General features: G+C 50.2%; 1 protein-coding gene across 11 annotated transcripts in view; it reads right to left on the bottom strand.

Moving 5' to 3' along the window:
• Camta1 (calmodulin binding transcription activator 1) overlaps positions 1–22,078 on the bottom strand; it is an 820,478-nt gene that overhangs the window by 47,090 nt on the left and 751,310 nt on the right. Inside the window, exon 1 of one of the 11 annotated variants that reach the window (XM_057784933.1) lies at positions 20,500–20,622. The exons of the other annotated variants lie outside the window; for them this stretch is intronic. Within the exon in view, the coding sequence (XP_057640916.1) occupies positions 20,500–20,521 (22 nt within the window). The 5' untranslated portion in view covers positions 20,522–20,622. Of the gene's footprint in view, positions 1–20,499; positions 20,623–22,078 lie in introns of those variants that run through there. 11 annotated transcript variants of the gene reach the window in all.

The raw sequence follows: 22,078 nt of genomic DNA, 5'->3' as shown, positions 1-22,078 counted from the left end.
ACATAGTCTCCGTAGGCATCCCAGGGGGGACGCCACGGGCCCTTAATTCTCTCAGACATTTATATCTTACCATTATTCACTTAACCACTCACCCACCCAAGACCTTGCACATAGAAAGTGTGACCCACACGTGCTTCTGAAGGGCCATCTTTTGTTTTTCCTTTATATTGTCTGTTAACTTTAAAGATGATGTTACATCTTTTCTGCTAATCTGGGTTAAAAGTCTCTACATAACAAAGATAGGAGCGTCTTGGCCCTACCCAATCACACTATGAAAATGACACTTTTGCATAGTCCTTAAGTTCCAACAACCAAAGGTGAATCAGTGGCTACAATCCAGGTGCAGGATGCCCTGCACTCACACACAAAAAGTGAGTCGGTGGTGGACAGTCTCTCTTGGGGTCTGGCCCCAGACCCAACATGAGCAAGTTCAGTTTGGCAGCCTGCTTTGGCAGTCGGGACTCCACAGCATTGAGACACTCCCACTAGGTCCCTCAGAGTCCACCAGCCTCTACTCTGGACCCACACAGGAGCCGCACAATTTCCCAACTCCCCTTCAGGTACTAGGGGAACTTCTGTCGATCCCTAAGCCTTGCCTCAAGCCTCACCACACTTAGCACTTTTTCTGCATCTGTGGGCAGAACTGTGCTGATGACACTGTCCGCTCTGGAATTGCAGCACCTGTGAGTGGGGTCTGCCTCTCTCTAGGGACACAGTGCACAGGCAGTAGTTAAGGACCCTTTAACTCTGGACACAAACTACCCAAATTCAGAGCCAGACGCTGTCACTTTTCACCCATGCACCCTGCTCTGTGTTGTTTCTTTGTATATGCAGGGCAAGTGTTACTAGGTGATGGAAGGCACAGCATGAGCACACCATGCACCATGAAGTTAGCTATTGTTGCCTTCTGAACTAAATCAGGGTAACTTGGGCATTCTGAGCAGTAACTAGAAGAGGCTGGATGGTTCTGAATTTCAAGTGATGTTCTGGTGTTGGCCTGAGCAGTTTTGGTTTGTATGTATAACCCGTGCATTATTCCACGTGTATAGTGTAATTCATCAAGATCTTAAAGGTTAGCAAGGTGGCCCTAATATGTCTGTGAACAACCACAGTGTAGCTGGGCACACTTTGTGTCTGCAGCTAATTGCTGGGTTGCTTTGGATCGACTATGAACAATACCCAAACTGGGTGAATGAGACAAACATAAAGACCCACACCTGCCCTGTACTCTAACATGCCAGGGAATGCATGATGACGAGCATCCAGGCACCAAGACCGAGCTAGGAAGCAGAAACAGGGATCCCCAGGTTGCATTCCCCCTCCCGCCCATGTGAGAAAGCTCTTTGTCTTATATTGGTTTGTTTTTGTTTTACAGGAAGGGGCAGAGTTCACCGCGGGTATCCCAGCTGTCTAGGGAGAGCCCCCAGAGAGTGTATGACTGATCTTTCCTTCACTTTCTAGCAACCCCATGTCCACAAGGCATGAGAAGCAAGGGGGGCTGATGTCTGCTGCAGTACAGAAGGCATGGTTGAACTCCCCTGTCCAGGCTGCGGTCTACAGGTAGGAGTGTTCTGTCTAGGCAGCCTGCATTAGTGGCTCTGCAGTAGGAATGTCCTTTTCTTATTCATCTGATGGCATAGTCTCCTAGCAGGCACTTCCTGCGACTGAGTCACCACTAAACCACAGGAATAAGAATCCTCCTTGGCCAGTGCACAGGGAGCCAGGTGGAGCTGGGGTGAGCTGGATGCTTGTGTGACTGACTCAGAACTCTGACAGTGTGCTCCAACTGAGGTCCACAGGTGGTTGGTTGCTCCAACTTGGTTTTCCTCTAAGTTAAAAAAAAAAAAAAATGAAAGGGTAAGGCACGCATGTGACTCAAGCTTTCTTTGTGCCTGGGTCCTTTTCTGAAACGGGGAAAAAGAAGGCTTTCATGTGTTAGTTGTGAGTCCAGTTGGTGGGACCCAGACCAAGTGCGGTCTTATCCCTCAGGCAGATACAGTCTGCTGTTATCTTAGCCCAACCTCTGCTCACTGGGGACCCTAAGTGCCGATGGGGAAGAAGGGAACTACAGTTCACTGGTCCCTGTTATCTATTGCTGCTGTGCTGGGCACTCGGATCCATTACTGTTCATTCTCAGCAAGTAGGACGGAGAATAAGACAAAGGCTTCAAGAAGGCAGGTAACTTGCTCCAGACTAGGCAGCTGGCCAACAGTAGACCTGGATTGCAGCCTCTGAAACTGCTCCCATTTTGTCCTGTTCCAGGCACTTAAAAAGTGCCGCCTGCAAGTTACCATAAAATGAGTTTCAGGCACACAGCAGAAAGGCCAGGCCATTCGCATTTCTGGTTGCCGTCTTCAGGGATGCTTTGCACTGGCTGGAATCCTTTGATGTTCGATGTGACCGTGTTATTTTCTTTGGCCAGTGAAAGGGAGAATGACTTGTATCCTTACAGACAGGAATTAGAAGGGCCAGTGATGCACCCACCACACTCCTTTCCCCAGCCCGGATGATTGGGAAGGCTTGTTTATATGAAGTGGTGGCCCCTCTCTGCCTAGTTCCTTGGAGGTGGGTCACAGGCTGAGCCCTCCCTCCCAGCAACAGGCACCACGCTGGAGTATGACTGACAAACCGCTGACATCAAACACTGAATTGTTTGTTACAGTAGCATAGCTGAACCTCTCCTATGGGATAACAACTGAGTATGCTTCTGGATAGAGCAACTTCCAATAAATGAAAAAACAAACAGGATCACAGTGAATATTTTAACATGAGTAAGGGGCTGGAGAGTTGGCTCAGCTGCTAGAGCACTGGCTGCCCTTCTAGAGGACCTGGGTTTGATTCCCAGCACCCACATGGTGGCTCACAATGGTCTGTAATTCAGTTCCAGGGGATCTATCACCATCTACGGCCTTCTCAGATTCCAGGCATGCACATGGAGTACATGCATACAAGTAGACACATATGCACAAAAGTAAAATCTTTTAAAAATTCTAAATGTAAGTGCAATGTGCATATCTGTGTCTTTAAAAAACAGCAGGAGTGATAGGTAATATAATAGATAAAGAGTCTTTCCAACAAAAGGGCTGGAAAACTGGATATTCCCTTGCAAAAGAATGAGAGGGGACCCTTCCTTACCTCCTGTGGTACATACAAACTATCTCACAGTCCACAGCAAAAATCTACAATCTATAGTCCAAACTATGGGACTCCTCAAAACATCTTAGCGGTAAGTCTTCATGACTTGGGGATTGCTATTGACTTCTTAAATATGATCTCAAAAATACAAGCCGTCAAAGGGACAATAAATGGAACTTTTACAAAAGTAAATATGGCTGTGCTTCAAAGAACACTACAGAGAGAAAAGACAATTCATTAAAAAGAGAAAATATCTGTAAACTACATGCCTAAAAAGAGACTTGCATCTAAAACCAAGAATTATTGCAGCTTAAATTTAAAAGAAAATAACTCAGTGTTCAACTGAGTGCGGGATCTAAATGAGCTTGTGATAAACAAATGAGAAGGTGTCTGGTGAAACTGTCGTCACTAGAGAGTACAAATCAAAACCACAGCGCACGCCTTTAACTTTAACATTGCGAGGCAGAGGCAGGGGGATCTCTGTGAGTTTGAGGCCAGCCTGATCCACATACTGAGTCCCAGGCCAGCCAGGACTGGAGAGTGAGACTGTCCTAACAAAACCAAACCAACAGCATCACCACCAACAAAAGAACACAACAAGACAATCACGAGGCAACAGCAGTAACAGACGGACAATGACAAGAGCTGGCAAGAGTCGAGAAGGACTCCTGAGCACTGCTGGTGGGAAGGAACATCGGTGCCATGACTTTAGGAAGCGGACTGGCACTTCTTCTGGGTGGGTCTTCAGTTATTATACAGCCCATCAATTCCCCTCCTAGCTATGGACCCAAGAGAAGTGAAAACAGATGTTTGTACATGTGGATGTTTGGTAATAAGATGGAAGGAAGGACAGATACATACACACAACAACACAATGCACCCAGAAGGTAGCATGCTGGATGGAAAGATAAATAAATAAATAAATAAATAAATAAATAAATAAATGCCAGCCTTACATACCCTGATTCCATCTACAGGCAATGCCAAGGACAGGCAGGTTTATAGAGACGAAGTTGATTACTAGTTGTTAGGGCTCAGCTGTGGGCTGGGAAGGGATGGGGAATGACCATTACAAGAGTATGGAGACTTCTAGAACGCATAACCGTGTGGCTAGACTAGAGACTTCTGAATTGGGAACTTGAAAAGGCGTGAGACTGGACCTGCACTCAGTTTCCAGTACCCACATGGCAGCTCAAAACCATCTATCATTCCAGTTCCGGGGATCCAATGCCTTCTTCTGCCATCTGGGGGCACCCACATATGGTGCACGGACATACATGACGGCAAAACGCCTATTCTTATAACAATGCATAAATTTTTTAAATTAAAAAAGTCATGTAGTATGTTGACGATATTACAAAAAAACTGTGATACACACACACACACACACACGAGACAAACAAGAAAACGGTATTAAGTCTAAGTTTTAGAAAGAAGACGGGACCTCAGAAAGAGAAGCCATGTCAGGAGGGCTCAAGGCTAACCCCGTGTCAGGAGGGCCCAGAACTGGGGATGACACCATCACTTTGGACAATAGACCACTTCCTGTATATTAAAAGGGCGTGGTGGCGCACTTTTAATCCCAGCCCTCAGGGAGACAGAGGCAGGTGGATCTCTGTGAGCTTGAGGCTAGCCTGGTTTACAGGGTGAGTTCTAGGACAGCCAGAGATACACAGAGAAACCCTATCTCGAAAAACCAAAAAAGAACCAAATTTGTCTTCTGTGATGTTAGGGAGAGCTGGCAGCTGCTCTGGCCATGGCTGATAATCTCACACAGATGGAAGAAGGTCACCCTGAGTCCTATTCTGTGGCCTTACAGGAAATATTGAGGTGAAAGGGCCTAGGTCCAGACTCTAGCACACTCTAAGTTCAGAAGCCTCACCCAGCAGGGCCTGCATCAGCATAGACAAGCTCAGCCCAAGCCCACAGTTTGTGCATTTCCTCACCAGGGCGCTCACAGGCCCCCTGTGCAGAGTATGCAGCTTCACCAGCCTTCCTCTCTGACTCCTTGTTCAAAGCAGAGTCTGCCCCTTCAGTCCTTCTAGAGCCCAGGGTTTGTGCTGTGAGAGCACCTCAGGCCCCCTGAGGCTGAAACTGACCTTTGCACAGGGCAAGTACCCCAGCAGAGCCTCCTAGGAGGACTCTAAAGGGACCTACAACCATGCAGGCACCTCTTCTCCATGAGAAAGGTACACACAAAAATGTGCAGATTAGCCAGCGAGGTGTGGAACATGCGGGTAGTCACGGTATCTGGGAGGCAGAGGCAGGCTGATCTCTGTGAGTTCAGAGCCAGTCGGGTCTGCCTACATAGGGAGTTCCAGGACAGTCAGAGTGACATAGTAAGACCTCCCTGTCTCAAGCAACAACTACAACAGCAACACACACACACACACACACACACACAAGAAATGCATGGATTAAAGCTATCATTGTGTAGTTGCTTTATAAGGTAGATGCCTTAAAAAAAAAAAAAAACAAGCAAACAAAAAAGCCTGGGGTTCTGACCAAAGAGAAGTAGGCAATGACAGAGTCAAAAGACCACACAGTAGAATGAAGCCACCTTGGAATCACAATCTCAGAGAGGCCATTAGACACCCACGGAAACGACGGCTGGATGAGTCGGGGAAGAGGCAGAGTGACGGATTTAGTTCAGGGACTCCACAGACACTCTAGGTGCTAAATTCTACTATTAAGAAAGGGCCAGGTGGCAGTGGCGCACACCTTCAATCCCAGCACTCGGGAGACAGGGACAGGAGGATCACTGTGAGCTCGAGGCCAGTCTGGTCTATAGAATGAGTTCCAAGACAGCCAAGGCTACATAGAGAAACCCTGCCTCAGAAAATAAACAAAGAAAGAAGAAAAACAAAACTGTGGCCAGGGAAAGCATGGATGCATCACACATATGTGTACCCCCATCACTTCTGCGGGCCTCTCTCTGACACTAGGATCACTTTGGAGCCATGCCCACATAGTGACTGCTCCAGGCTCTGGGACTAACATTAACCAGGTCTTTGTTTCTGCTGCCCACTCTTCCTTGTCACTACACACCTGGGTGGCCTAAACTGTCACCTAGGACTCCCCTCCAGCAGCCAGAGGTGGAGGGTCAGATAACCCAATCGCCCTACCTGCCAAGGGAACAAGACACACCCCACCCACCTGTCCTCTTGATTTTAATTCCTGTTCAGGAGGCCAGTATGCCCACTCATTTCTTCCTGGGACTGAACATGTTAGGTCCAGGGCTACAGTGCAGAGATAGACACATACGTAGTGCACAGGAGATCCTGGGCTCAGTCCCTAACACAGCAACAATGGAACAAAACCGGGTGTGAGGGTAGGAAGAAAGAGAGGAAGACGAGATAGGATGCCTCTGGAGCAGGGGGATGCCTTGGAGTTCCAAACTGCTCTACTCCTGTCCTCTCCACTCAGAGCTTGCTCTTTCCTGATATTTTCCAATTGTGTGTGTGTGTGTGGTGGGGGGATAGAAGGGTTCTCAAATTGTGTGTGTGTGTGTGTGTGTGTGGTGGGGGGATAGAAGGGTTCTCCAATTGTGTGTGTGTGTGTGTATGGTGGGGGGATAGAAGGGTTCTCAAATTGTGTGTGTGTGTGTGTATGGTGGGGGGATAGAAGGGTTCTCCAATTGTGTGTGTGTGTGGTGGGGGGATAGAAGGGTTCTCCAATTGTGTGTGTGTGTGGTGGGGGGATAGAAGGGTTCTCCAATTGTGTGTGTGTGTGGTGGGGGAATAGAAGGTTCTCAAACTGCATCAGTCTGCTCAGGCATGATGGTACATAAGCTTGCAATTCCAGTGCTTGGGAGGCTGAGGCAGGGGCATTGCAACAAGTTCAAGGCCAGCGTGGGCTACAGAGTAAGACTATCTCAAAACAAGTGCGGGATCATCAGTGATTGCCAAGTCCTAGGGTACTGGGGCTTCAAAGGCTCGAAGCCCAGCCTTCCAGGACTGTGTTCCCAGCATTTCTGCCATAGCTCCTTAGCCCCCCCATGCAGGCACCATTTGCACCCTGGTTCCTTGGTTTTAACTGTTGCTGGATAGCCAAGCCTAGCCTTCCAATGTTATAATAAACACTACCAGACGCCTTAAGCATTGTATTGAACCATATCCATGGTAAAGGTGGCTGACTGTCACACCTCTGTTTGCTTTTCTTGAAAGGCGAATTACCGAGCGGGGAGGCTCTTTTGCATCTACACCAGCTGGTCACCGTTTGCAAAGCCAGATCCCTTCCCATCAGTGTTTGGGGGAGTCAGAGATACTGCCTGAGGTCAGCCACACGGGTGAGGTCACTAATTCTAGCTCTTCCCAGGCTCATGGGTCCCAGCTTAGGAAGAGGAGGAAGAAGGGAGGGAGCAGGGGAACAGCTGCTCATAAGCCCACTGCAGCAGAGGGCCCTTTGGGAGAACACTTTACATTGCTCTAGCCGGGGGGCTGTCTGTGGGATGGAAGTGAGACACAGGTTCCTTTCAGGGCCGCTGTACAGATGAGTAATTTAAAGACGTGATTGAAGCAATATATTAGAGTAATAACCCTGGCTAACAATACACCTGAAGTTTCTCATTTAATTTCACATCTAGGTGGACTGATCTATAATCCATTTGATTTCACATTGCAGCCCAGGGAAAACTGAGCTGTGCATGCTATTCTCCATAGAAGACAAAATATTCATTCAAATTATGTTTTCTGGATAAAATGTGTCCCCAAAGAGCTGCCTATGCTAGACAAGATCTTTCTAGGGCCAATGCTTTAAAAATAAGTGACAGCACAAGGGATATGTGACATCCTTTCTCCTCTCCATGAAGACAGACCCAAAGAATCTAATCTGTGGGGTGAGGAGTAGGGGAGGCAGGCGAGGACACATGGGTGGGACGAGGCGGGGGGAATCCACTTTGTGCAGTTGAAGGTATGTATGTAGCCTTTATCTTCCCCTACTAGGAAATGGTCTCTAAGCCCTTGCAATTCTATGCAGTGTGTTTGTATGGGGCATCTTTGATCACAGGCCAGTTCAGCAATACCATGCCAAGAGACTAACGGTGTGACTTAGTGACATCACAGCGTCAGCTGGTCGTGGAGCTTGTATGGTAGAGCCTCGGCACAAACTCTGAAGGCTGAGGCTCTGGTGGTCATATCTCCCTGGCAATTCTCTGACTGCCACACGTCAGTGCCAGGAAAGCAACGTTGCTCATGACGGCATGTTCAGAAGAAAATGGAAGCTCTGTGTTAAGTACCCGGCTAGGCTTAGGCGCTGCGGCTATGGCTGATTGTAATCCATATCCTTCTGTGGTAATGGACCTGCACGAGGCTAACAGCCTTCGATGAGTGCTCAAGTCCTTTTAGTAATTTACCAAGAGCTCTCAGGATCTTCTGAGCTTGAGTGTCACAGAGGGTCAATGAAGGCCTCCTGGATGGCAATGTGCCATGCGGTGACTTGACAAGGACTTGCCTGGGAAGCTTCCTTCCACTCTGATGGCCAGAGGGAGGCTGGCTCTGAATCTGAAGAAAGGGAACTGCTTGTCTGTTACTTTCCCACCTCCAGGGAGCTGAGGGGAGAATGTTCTGTCCTCTCGAAAGCTCCGATGGCACATTCAACCAAGTGCCATCAAACAGCTACATTCTTGTCTTGGGCCACTTGTCTGAAGCTTGTCCAGTGAGACAGAGACGGAAAGGTTACTAATGGACCCCCTTCTCCAGCCTGGTTCTGACATGGGACTGCTATAGCTGGAAGCCAAAGTAAGCAGTGAGGATGAAGGCTGTGAAGACAGCACTGGGTCATCCTTCTATCCATCCATTGGTACATTCCTCTATCCACCCATTAATCTCGCCACTAATCTGTCTACCCACTCATCTATCCACCCATCCGCCTACTTCCCCACCCATCCGTCTCATCAACCCATCCATCCATCCGCCCACCTCCCTCCCCATCCATCATAATTGCCTGCTCATCCACCCATTCGTTCATCTATCAATTCACCCACATCCATCCCTTGAAGAACCAATGATCAAGATTCTCTATGGCAGATGTTGCTACAATGCTAATTAGGATTAAAAAAATCCCCGTGCTTGGGTCTCAGCCATATGCTGAGCGTCAATTTTATCCACATCCACCGACCCCTTCCATCTAGTGGCACCTCCATGCGGACACTTGACCTGTCTCTGCTTGTCAACTTCCCTGGGTTCTGATGTCTACGTCCGCTTAGTCCATTGACTTTTCTCACAAATATCTCAAAGACCCCTCAATAAAGCTCCACCAAACTCAGGCCCAGTCCTCCAAAGTGAACGAAGTAGAGCCCACAGGCAATCCACCCACAGATCCTACTGATGTCACCTCCCTCACTGTCTCCTGACTCGGTGCCTTTCCAGAACCACCATCTTGCATCAGAACAAGCAACTGGTCTACCTTGTGGGTTTCAGGGCTTCTTCAATCTGTTCAATGCTTCTTTAAGCTGAGTGTCCCAGTCAGCTCCAGCCTGACCCACCACCTCTCTCCCATCTCATGACTTTCACCAATACCTCCCTCCCATCACAGAGCTCCTATGTATGCTGTTGCCTTGGTCTGGAATGTTTTTGTCTTCTGTCTTCACGGAGCCAACGTCTTCTCTTCCTCTTGATCTCTTCAAAGGTCATTTCTTCAACAAATCCCTCCCGGACCTCACTGAGGAATCCTGCCCCTGTCCTAAGAATCCTGAGTTTTTGGTTGAGTCTGGATTTCCCTCCACTTGACAGTAAGTTCAGGAAACTCATCAGCCCATCTTCATCTGTTCTGATTCCCAGCATTGGAACAGCACCAGGCACCTATGGGGATACTCCCTACTCCAGTGGATGATTTCATGGGAAAACTGCTAATGAAGGGATTTACAAAGCATTGTGGGAAGGCAGAAGAAGAAGGCTTTCTTCACCGAGCAGTGAAAGGGAACTTGGGACAGAACATGCTCCAAGCACAGGAGACAACGGTTGGTCAGCACCACAGGGATTGGGAGAGACAGGGAAGACAGATGCTCATGGTGCGGAGGTCAGGAGGCGGGGCACCGTGTCATGGCTCTCTGTACCATCTGCTCACTCTACTGCCTGAGTACCCTCCTATGGACAAGGACCTGGGAGGTTGCTGGAAAGTCAGGACAAGTGAATCCACAGGAACACTCTGTGGATGCAGCCTGGGGGCATGGTGAACATTTGAATGTGGCCATTACCCCTGGCTGGGCAGGCAGCAACCAGGACAGTGACTCAGAAGACTGACAGCTCTTCCATGTGTCTCCAGACCAGATACTGCAGCTTGGTGCCAGTGAACTGGCTCAAGACTGACTCCCCAAAGTACCACCAAGTTGGGGGAGAGGGCGGGACAGAGTCCTCTGCACACATCTCAGGTTTCAGCAGGAGAAAAGTCCCTCAGAGGCCTCCACTGGGGATTTCCCCATCTGCTGATGACAGAGCTGGTCACTTGGCACATGGCACCTGATGGAGAGATGGAGTCAAGTTCCATCTCTCTCGCTGGTGTGAATGCTGGCAGAGAGCATCAGCTTATTCAGCTGGGTCACCTCTGGTGACCCTTGACCTTGGTAAAGGAACTATAACCTATGTTGCTAGAAGCTCCAGGCTTCTAGTTGGCTTCCTTCTCTTCTGCCTGCATATCTCCAGGGGCATAGGAATGTTTGGTCATGGGATGGAAAGGTGGAAGCAAGTGGAAAGGAGGGCATCAAGCAGAGGGAACTATTAGGAGGCTTCCGTTTTGGTCAGCCATGGTTTGGGTTGGGGTCACTACTCTTCTGGGGCCCATGCTTCCTTCAAGTGGGCCAGAGATTGGTTTTTGTATATTTATGCTTTTCACTCTGTGCTGGAAAACATCTAAAACATTTTTCAAAACAGCTCATGTTATTGGTTACTTTGCAGTGGGCCATGACTGCAGTGTAGGAAGCTGGCTTGAAGTCTATCAAAGACTGTTTGGAATGTCCTGGTGTCACAGAGGAGAGAGACAAGGTCACTAGACTATGCAGATAGGACCAGACGTGTGTGTGTGTGTGTGTGTGTGTGTGTGTGTGTGTGTGTGTGTGTGTGTTGGAGCGTTGAAAAGGAGAGGTGTTGGCCTTGATTCCAGTCAGAGGCTGAGCGTTGTCCTCTCTGTCCTGCCTGGTGATGCACTGCCTGGGAGAGGTCCCTTTCCTCTTCACTCTCAAAGTCTCTAGAGGTGTCAACTTGCTTCCTGCCTCCTGGCTTCCTTGCTGCTGCTGTTCTCCAGATTCCTTGTCACAAGGCCAGGTCCCTCTGCTGCTGGATCTACACACCAGCATCCCCATGCTGTCCCAGAGTCTGACTTAGGAAAGCCCCCAGAAGCCAGCCAGTGGTAGAGCAGACTGGCCACGCTGCAGACTTGCTTGGCAGTCTTCCTACCTTCAGGACCCTACATTCCGGCAGCACCCAGTGGCCAGGAGACTAGAGCTGTCTCTCCTGCTCTGACATCAGCATGCTATTTGGGTGGGGATGAATCATTAGTTGTTCCTTATTTGAGTTCAACCGGATTCCCTATGGGAAGAATGAGGAGGGGTCCCTCTGAGACTCTGGGTGGACTCAGGACTACGAGGCTGCCCTCCTTGTGCCCACAGACTGCTGGAGAGGTTGAGGACAGTGGGAGGCACAGGGCCTTCCCACTAGGTAAGTCTGAGTGGCTCATTCCCTCTGTTGTCCTGCCCCAAGCTGCTTGGAGTTCCCCTGACTCTTCTAGCTTCTTCCAAGACATGGGTCTCGATGGCTGGATGATCTTCTCCTCTTCCACGAGGCACTGGATGTGGATGACCAAGGCCTTCTTCTCTCAGCCTCCTTGGGATCCCACCCTCTAAGTCTTCTTCCATTCATCTTGATGGCTACACAGTGTCTTTGCAGGCTCCTCTTCTGCTTATGGGTAAGTGTTAGACTGGCCTGTGCTTTGTTTTGCTTATTGTAGTTTGTTTTGTTTTTGGTTTGCTTTCATAGGGTTTCTCTGTAGCCCTGGCTATGCTGGAACTTGGTCTGTAGACCAGGCTGGCCTGGAGCTCAGATCCACCAGCCTCTGCCTCCATAGTTCTGGGATTAAAGGTGTGCACCTCCACCACCACCATGAGGTCCAGCCCACGGTTACCACCGCAAAAGCTTCTATTTCTATACCTTTAATGGGGAAATCACACACAGTCACCATACAAACCACAAACTCATGATTCCAAACTCTCGCTTCTGTTCTGTATTTCATTCTCCATCGTTTCCAGACCTTCAAAGCCAACTATGACCTTGGTGTTCCTGCCTAACCAGTTATACCAAAACCAAATTCTACATTTCCTCCAGCTCCCAGATGTGCTTTTCAATCTTCTTCATCCCAGGAAACAAGCCACTGTCCTCCTAAGTGTTAAAGGCCCAAATCTAGGCATCTACCCATTTACCCATTTAGTCCTTTTCCTCCAAATCCTTTCAGTCCAAATCACCAACAGGACCGCTGATTTTACCTCCAAACATCACTCGAAGCCAGTGTCTCTGAGACTGTCACAAGCTCTGTCAGAGTGCTATCATCCATTGCCTAAACTGATGTTCGAGCCCCTGTAAAGGGAGCCTGCAGATGGAGACACAGCACATTTTCCAGACAGTGGCTGGGATGGCCTGGAAACACACCTGAACATGTCGTGTCACCCACTTAAACACCTGGGCATGCCACCTCATCTACACAACACACCTGAGCTCGGGGGCAGCTCCCTACCAACCTTGGATGAAATTTTCACTCCCTACATTGGATGATGGACCTCACGTGGCCTGGCACTGCTGGCCTCTAGGGCTGATTCTCCCTGCACTCCCCCTTCCCCCTTCCCCTCCCTTCCTCTCCCCTTTTATTCCCTCCCCTTCCTTTATTATTCCCCAGGTATGCCAGAATGCCTAGCTAGTTCCCATCCTCCTAGGGACTGTGTTCTGGAGAATCTTTCTGCCTAGTATGTTCTTCCTGTGAACAGAATTCTATCCCCCCATCTCACCTCCCATGGGGGCCTCTCTTGCCTCATCCATCCCCCCAACCTTAAAAACCTGCCTGGAACCTTCTCCCAGATCAGCCAGCTCAACATTTCTGCTTGGCACTCATGCCAGCTAGTGTTTTCATTTGCAACTTGTTTTTTTTTTTGTCTTTCTCCCCACTGGACTATAAACCCCAGGGATAATTAAGACTCCCCAGGGCCTAGACCAGTGCCTGGCACCCGGCAGAGGCTTAGCACATATTTACTGGATGATGGAAGAATGAATGGCCCCAGGGGAAGGAGGCCAGGAGACGGGCTAGGACGCGCACAGCTATTTCGGGCTACATGACAGCAGTGTTGGGGATGGGGAGAAGCAGGAAACATGAAAGAAATGAAGGAGAGAAAAGGTACAAGGCTGGGCTGACCTTTGGGGGAGGGAGTGATCCTCCCCGGGTTCATCAGAAAAGCCAGGAAGAAGGGCGGGAAGTGGGAAACGACATGAAAACGGTCCTGAGTCCCTTTGGGCACACATTGCTGCCCAAGAGAAGTCTGAATGGGGCTGTGTCCTTTGAGCAGTCGGACAGTTCTAGAGCCAGGAAGACACACGGAGCTGTGGCCATAATGCACTGCGGTCTTGTGTTTGAATACTGGATGTCTAGTCGGTGGTGCTGTCTGGAGAGGGGTTCTGAACCCTTAGAGACATATGCCTGGCTAGAAGTGGGTTGCTGAGGGAAGTCCTTGAATGCTGTCTGACCCCAGTCCTGGCTTTGGCACTTTGCTTCCTGATTGGACACAATGTTAATCTTTCACCACCATGCATGCCTTTTCCACAATGATGGAATTAAATCTTCTGAAGTCTCCACCACCATCGCCATCAATACCACCACCAATACCACCAGCACCACCAACAATATCACCAGTACCATCAGCACCATCACCACCACCACCAATACCACCATCACCACCAGCACTATCACCACCACCATCAATACCACCAGTACCACCAGCACCACCACCGTCAATACCACCAGTACCACCAGCACCAGCACAGCACCACCACCATCAAAATCCTTCTTTGGTCACAGCAATGAGAAGAAGCCACTGGGAGATGACACAGTGAGCCGGAGCCAAGGTTGAGTCCTCAGGGAAAGGGGGTAAAGAAAGAAGGAAGCCAACTACATAGGCACTTATAGACTTTTCCAGAAAGAGGAGCTAGTGACATGCAGGGAAGTTGAAAGGAACTGAAAGAGTGTGAATGTCCAGAAATTAGGAAAAAGGGTTTCAAAAGAGAAAAGACCAATTAGCAGGGGTCATAGGACCTAAGGGGCACGAGGTCAACAAGGACCTGTTTCTTTGGCAAGGGCTACCCTAGTCCACATGTGCATGCTACGTGGATGGGGGAGGGGTCAGAAACTGGATGTCAGTGCCTTCTCTGTTTGCCACAAGTGGGAAAGCGTCCTTGTGCCAGCAGTAGCTTCCTTTCTTCCAGACTACACTAGGGTCCGCGAAATAAATGCTCTCCATTGTGTGGAGCCATGTTCCCTTTACTGACTGCTAGAAGGGCTGGCTTCTAGGTGGGGGGGGCTGCACCCTCCTGCATACCTCACCACATCCAGTCCGCCTCATGGAGAACAAACCCTCCTGAGGCTTCTGTGTTCTCTGCAGGTCAGTTTGCCTTCAGCACAACTGAAGAGAGCAAGAACACACTGGATGTTTCTATTCATTGCTTTTTTGTTGCTGTGCTCAAGCACCATGTCTGAGGCCACTCATGGGAGGGCTTATTTGGGTTCGTGGTCCAGAGTAATAAGAGCCCATCACCATCATGGCAGGGAAGTGTGGCAGCAAGCAAACATGGTGGCAGAACCGCTGAGAGCTCACAGCTCCAAGGGAAAGAAGCAGAGAGTACACGGGGAACGGCACATGCTTTAAAAACCACCAAGTTCACCCCTGGCAACACTTTTTCCAACAAGGCCTCCTTGTTGCCTCCTAGGACCCCCCCAGACAGCTCTACCAACTGAATACTCTACCAAGCCAGAGACTAGGGAGGCTATCTCACGCAAGTCACCACAGTGTTCTTCTGGATGCCCCTGGACACAAGTCCTTAGGAAATGGTGCACCAGGTTGTCTATCTGAAGCTCAGCATGTTTTCCCAAATCTATCTGATTTGGGAATAGGGCCAACTTACAGAGATGATTAGTCAAGATGAGTTCACAGTGACCAGATGGCTCCTTACAAGAGAACAGAGATGCATGAAGGAAGGTGACCAGGTGACAGTGGAGGCAGGGATTGGGTTATATTGCCACATTATATCGAGTGACAAAGGATGTTAGCAGTCATCTGCCACTGGGGGAGATGACAGAGAACTCCTTACATTCTCTGAGGGGAGCCTGGCCCTGCTGCCCTGGACCTCAGATGCCCATTTCTGCCATTTATGGTAACTATATAGTAGCCATAGGAGAAGAATTCAGTATTCAAAGAGGAGTTACTGATGGTCCCCTTGGAGGGTCAGTGCCTCTCTCCCACAGGCTTGGGAGGCAGCCAGTTCATTCCCCAGTGACTGGGAGCCTGATCTACAATGTAGCCAGCACCTACCAGGTTGTTCTCGGGCTTCCTCTAAGATACATTCTTTGCTTTCTCTCTTAAGTAGCAATGGTTGTTTCTTTGGCTTCTGCAGGGGATGGCCTTTTTCCTAAATGACCCTTTTGGGCAGGATACAATTTGTTACTATTTCATGAAGGCAAGGTATAGTAGCTTCTGATGGTCCCCTTGGAGGGTCAGTGCCTCTCTCCCACAGGCTTGGGAGGCAGCCAGTTCATCCCCCAGTGACTGGGAGCCTGATCTACAATGTAGCCAGCACCTACCAGGTTGTTCTCGGGCTTCCTCTAAGATACATTCTTTGCTTTCTCTCTTAAGTAGCAATGGTTGTTTCTTTGGCTTCTGCAGGGGATGCCCTTTTTCCTAAACGACCCTTTTGGGCAGGATACAATTTGTTACTATCGCATGAAGGCAAGGTATAGTAGCTTCAAGGAAATGGGTTCTAGTTACAGAAAGGAGCTCCATACAAATCCACTTAGTGTGGCCCCAGATGTAAACAGCAAGATGCTACTTTCCTTGGTCCCAGGTACAGGGGCAACAGATGGCCTGACTAGGATCTTCAATAGCCCAGATGCTCTCCCATCTGGATGCTGACTTGATTCTCACCCTCAGAAGGAAGAAAGCATGCAACAGAGCACAGGGCCCAAGCAGGAGGACCTGCATCCCAGTCTGAGTTAACTTTAACTCCAACTTGATACAGTCTAGAGTCACCTGAAAGGGGACATTCAATTAAGGGATTACTCAGGTCAGACTGGCCTGGGGGCTTGTCTGTATAGGACTGTCTTGACTGATGATTGATGTAGGAGTGCCCAGCCCACTGTGGGCATCATCATCATCTCTTGGGCAGGTGGTCCTGGGCAGGAAAGAAAGCTAACTAAACATAAGCCAGCAAGAAGTCTTCCTCCATGGTTTCTGTTTTTAGCTCCTACTTGAGTTCCTGCTCAGACTACCAAGGATGATGGATATTGACTTGAAAGTATAAACCAAATAAATGTACCCCCCCCCACTGTTGTATGATATTTTGTTTGTGTTCTGACAAATAAAGCTTGCCTGGAGATCAGTTGGTGGAGCTAGCTACTAGTTAGCTGTAGAGACCAGGCAGTGGTGTCACACACCTTTAATCCCAGCCCTTGGGAGGAAGAAGCAGGAAAATCAGGAGTTCAAAGCCACCCTGGGCTAAACGAAATAGAACCCATCTAAAAGAGAAACAGAGTCGGGCGGTGATGGCTCACACCTTTAATCCCAGCACTAGGGAGGTGGGGGCAGGAATATAAAGCAGGTGGATACAGGATCTCCCCCATTCAGTCTGAGGATTCATAGTGGCAGGAGCTCCCATTCAGTCTGAGATTTAGTAAAGGTGAGAAGTCTCTGGTGGCTGACTGCTCTGCTTCTCTGATCTTTCCGCTTTCACTGTGATATTTGACTCCAGGATTTTTATTGATAAGATCAATTAGGATTATGCTTCACACCACAGTCTGTGATGTGGACCCCACAAAGAACAGGAAGGACTGGAAGTGAGGAGACACGGAACAAGACACTGGCTGGGCTCAGAGGGAGACGTCTCTTGCCACTCAGCTCCAAGACCCTCGTGTAAGACTGACTCAAACCAATTCTGCTGCCACCTGTGTCCCCAAGGTCACTGCTCTACACAAAGCATTCAGAGACCCGAATATCTAACAAGCAAAGCCCACTCCAGATAGACTTGGAAAGCTCTCAGTGTCACTGGCTAGTTCTGATGTCAGTAAAACTGCAGTGACCCTAGAGGAGAAACAAGATAATCCTGGGCTTCCAGGCTTTAACCAGACTAGCATTCAGAGCTGTTATCTAAGTCAAGACAATTAACATTGCTGTCTTTTCTTTAAAAATACTGGAGACTAGGCATGATATTGTATGCCTTTAATCCTAGGGCTGGAAGGCAGAGGCAGATGGGTCTCTAAAGATTTAGGTCAGCCTTGTCTACATAGTTTCAAGCCAGTCAAGGCTACAAGTTTTTTAAAAAACCAAATTCTTGTGAATATTGTATTCTATGCTATGATTTACAAAATTAACTTTTGTCTCTTCTTCCACCATGTGGGGAAATGACACCTTTGGACCGTTCTGGGTCTCTATCTCCCCATGTCTGTTCTCTTCCATGTCACCCAGAAGGCCCCATGGGGATGAATGATGGCAAAGTGGGCTGTGGGGAACCACAGACTGGTCTAGGAGGGCCTGGGTACCAATTAGTGACAAAGTGTCCCAGAGGCCCCTCAGGAGCACATGCCACAGCACACAGGGCCTCTAGATCCCTAGAGTTCTGTAGTCTTGGGGTTGAATGCAGTGTATCTATGTCCGTGTGATCGAATGCAGTGTATCTGTGTCTGTGTGATCGAGTGCATTGTATTTGTGTCTGTGTGACCGAATGCAGTGTATCTGTGTCCATGTGATCGAATGCAGTGTATCTGTGTCCGTGTGATCGAATGCAGTGTATCTACATCTGTGTGATTCCCCCAGCCCTGGTGAGCACAGGCTAGAGTAAGAAGCCAGCCAGCAGGGGACCACATGCCAGGGCCAGACCTGTTCACAGCAACATCACAGCTCAGAGGCAGCTGCTCCTCTCCCATCTGCTTACACAGCGGGCAGGTCAGATCAGACTGAACTAGGAGGCCAGGCCTTGCCTTTTTCTTCTATGTCTCTAGAAAGTGTCTGGGTCTTCCAGAGGCCAGGCCAAAGCCAGGGTGCTGGGAGAGGGGTGTGTGTATCTATGTGTCAGAAAATAATCTCCTCTGCACTGTGAGCTGAAGGAGATCTCTGGCCTGCATGAGGTTAGTGCTGTGAGCTGAAGGAGATCTCTGGCCTGCCTGAGGTTAGTGCTGTGAGCTGAAGGAGATCTCTGGCCTGCCTGAGGTTAGTGCTGTGAGCTGAAGGAGATCTCTGGCCTGCTTGAGGTTAGCATGGGGAGCAGGGACCTGGATAATGAAGCCTGAGCTCCCAGCTCCTGCTTCCTTCTTGCCTGAGATGACAAGGCCCCTCCCCACCCCCAGGGTGAGGTCATCAGGCTTGTCCAGGTGACCAGCCCAGGAGAGCGGCATCCATGTCTCATTCTAGTTCTCTCTGCTGTCAGAGAAGCAGCTTAGGAAGGTTCAAGGAGACAGCAGGGTTAGGAGTGGAAGCAGGGAGCCTGTGAATCTCCTCAGCCCATCCTTCAAGATAATCGAGAGGCTGACGGGGGCGGGGGGGGGCACACACAAGACACTCACAAGTTCCACTCATTGTTTCTTCCAGGGACAGAGGCCACCTAGAGGTACCCTAATGTCTGTGACCAGAAGAGTGTCTGCCTACTGTGTCCTTAGCCCCAGTGGTGGAGTGCTGAGTAGCCTGGGATTCCTCTCTTTGTGAACACAATACAGATGAGATAACCTTAGAGCTTGGCACAGTCTTGGCAGACAGGCAGAGGAGACGCTTCCCAGAAGCCCTACCCAGACCTCAAGGTTTGCCTACCTCTAGCCTGGAGCAGGGCCCTCTTGCAGGCCCTATTGCTCTTACCATCTTGGGGTCCTAGGGTGCAAATGACACTTATTCTGCATCTGGACCTCGGGGAGAAAGGGCAAAAGTGGCAGTATTCAGAGGCTGGACAGGTAAAGATGGAGGCTTTCCGATACCCCTTTCATCCCTCTAAGCCTGACTGGTGCCAGCCTGCTTAGCTTCCGAGGGGCCTTTCCTGAAGCTTTGGAGCACTAAGGCGGATTAACACTCGGTTTTCCTTAGTCCTCTCTGCACTTACTGGGGTCCGTGAATGCAGTCATGACACAACCAGGTATTGCACGCTACCACAGGCTGCCCTGTGCAATGGGGTCTCAGCAGACATGGCTTTGTACCCAAAGTCCAGGGGGGAAACTGGTCTGGAGAAACTCCCTAGGTCTTGAGAGGGCGTGGTAAGTCCAGAAGACGCTCAGCTGCGGTGTCTGCGCCTCCCCACTTCTGCAACCCTGCCTGCTGGTCTTGTCTTAGTGGAGGTTTGGGGACATAAATGACTGTGCCACCGAACACCACCTAGAAGAAAATCTCTTTCTGTAGGGCGGGGCTGCGCACACAAAATCTGCAGAGCAGACAAAGACCGAGCACTGGGGACAAAGACTGCAGCGGGGACAAAGATTGCTGTGAGGACAAAGGCGGAGCCGCAGCTGCTGCGTGCACGCGCATCGCGCATCTGCGCGCTAGTGCTCTGTGCTGCGGACCAGGCGCCCCCACCTGGCCTTGAGTCTGGTAAACAAGTTCATTGTTCAAAATCAGTAAAGGCAGAAATTCTCGTTCCCAAATAGTCCTCGGCTCTGAGGCAGGGGAGGGGCAAAGAACGGCCCCCAGAGTCAGAGAAGGGCGATGCCAGTCAGTAGGGACAGCAAGGCTAACAGCTCGCAATCCCGGCGATTTTGCGCATCCCCGTCATCCCCTTTCTTTGCTAGGAAGGACTTCGCACTCTTCCTATGAACACCCGCCGTTATCCGGCAGTCAGCGTGCACTGTAACCCCACGGGACCCACATCACTAGCCGCTGTGAGAAAAGACCCCGCATTGCGGCTATGCGCGCGTACTCGCGCGCTTGGAGGGGGTGGGAGGGAGTGTGTGCACCGCGCGCGCTTCCCGCCCGCTTTGCCCCAAATCTCCGAGTGCCGCAGTCTACTCGCCCCCCCCGCCGCCCTCCCCCCCCCCGCCTTTGCACACACGTCCCCGCTGTCTGGTGAGCTGTGATGGAGAAGGCGCCCAGTGACCGTGGCGAGGCAGGGACTGAGCTGCAGAGATGCGAGAGAGGGAGGGAAGGGAGAAGCTTACCAACGCCTGGCCGCTGCAACATCTGCCTCCACACAAAGCTCACTGCCAAGTTGGTTGGCGGGAGGCCAGGAGACCCCCGCCCTCCTGCTGGCTGTCTCAGCTGTCTCCAGCACTGGGGCAGATTGTGCTGCTGGCGGTCTCGGCGCTGATCCCCTCCCCCCACGGACCATCAGACGGGTGAAATGGTGGGCAAGCTACACACATTCATTTAGGAGTTCTAGAAGAAGCCGGGAAGGTCCCCGATTCCCAGTCAGGCGGGGTCACATAGTCCAGCTGACCCCACCTCCTCTCCCCTCCCATTACTTGAAAGAACTGCTGGCCAAGAACAGTGGGATAGAAATGCCACCAGGTCCTTCTGTAGTGCTTCTGGGCCTTCGTGGGTAGCAACCCGACCTTTCCCAACCAGTCTGGTCCCTCAGAGTGGCTCCTATATGTGTGGAGCCAGGGTTCTAACTGGGTCCTGTATGGTAACACAAAGTCATCGTTGCTCAGATGCCCTGGTCTTGATGCTATCTTTCCTGCCTTCTGCCAAGGGGTGGGGGTATTTCAGCCTGGATGCCTGAAGAAAAGAGAACTCAGTCTTGGAACAGAAGGCTGCTGGGAAGCAGGTGCCCAGCTTAGCCGTCTTGATGTGGCCTAGGACCCACGGGTGTGTTTGTTATAAGGTAGGTAATCAGGCTACACCCCCCCTCCCCCGGCCGCCTGTTCAGCATCCTCCCATGCCTTCCATTAGTCATAAGCACCAGTAGGTTACCTGGCTTTCTGGGCTTCCAGGGACCAGCCGATGTTTTGTGTGTTCGAAGCTATTGCTTAGCCTGAGACTCTGCTTTCAAAACAGGGCTCTACACTGGTCCTAGCATCCTTGGGTTCCACCTCATAAAGCTGACTGGGTCACTCCGGGAGAGCCAGGGCTCTGTAAGAGCTCCCTGCTCCATTCCCCATTTGTTCTGCAAAACTGAAACCGGATTTCCTGAACAGGAGCCCCTGGTCACCCTGCCCTTCTCTGTTACATACTGCAGGTCATCGGCTCATACTGGCTCCGGCCTCAGCCAGGGATGCTGCCAACACCAGCACGGTGCTCCCAGGCAGTGCTGCCAGGGTACAGATGCCTGATGACCCCAAACCACCTCTGGGAGTAGCTCCGGAGAGTTCATGGGCCAGGGAGGCTGCCAGACATCCTGTGGCTATGGGGGCAGCGGCAGGGATAAGGTTAGACTGAAAACGCTCAGCTCTAGAAAGTCCTGTGTGTATAGGGTATGAAGCAGCATCCAATGGGAGAAAGGCTGAAGTCAGAAGGCTACATGGTTACTGTGTGTGAGCGGTACATAGCCCTTCAACATCCAGGCACTGTTGCAGCTTCCAACAAAGGTACCCCATAGTCTGTCACCTCCATGACCTCTCCAGATACTAGGGTCTTGGATGTGTACCCTTTGCAAAACCCCGCCCCAGGCTTGCCAGCTCTAGGGCATCTTGCACCATGTCCAAGGGGAAGACAAGAAGCCTCTAACTCTGGAACCCCTTATTCTGTTTTTGCCATTTTTTTTCTGCAGAGATTTTGTTGCCCCCTAGATAAAAGAAA

This window comes from Chionomys nivalis, chromosome 11, assembly GCF_950005125.1.
Source record: "Chionomys nivalis chromosome 11, mChiNiv1.1, whole genome shotgun sequence".
Classification (NCBI taxonomy): domain Eukaryota; kingdom Metazoa; phylum Chordata; class Mammalia; order Rodentia; family Cricetidae; genus Chionomys; species Chionomys nivalis.
This window is presented reverse-complemented; position numbering and strand designations above follow the sequence as displayed.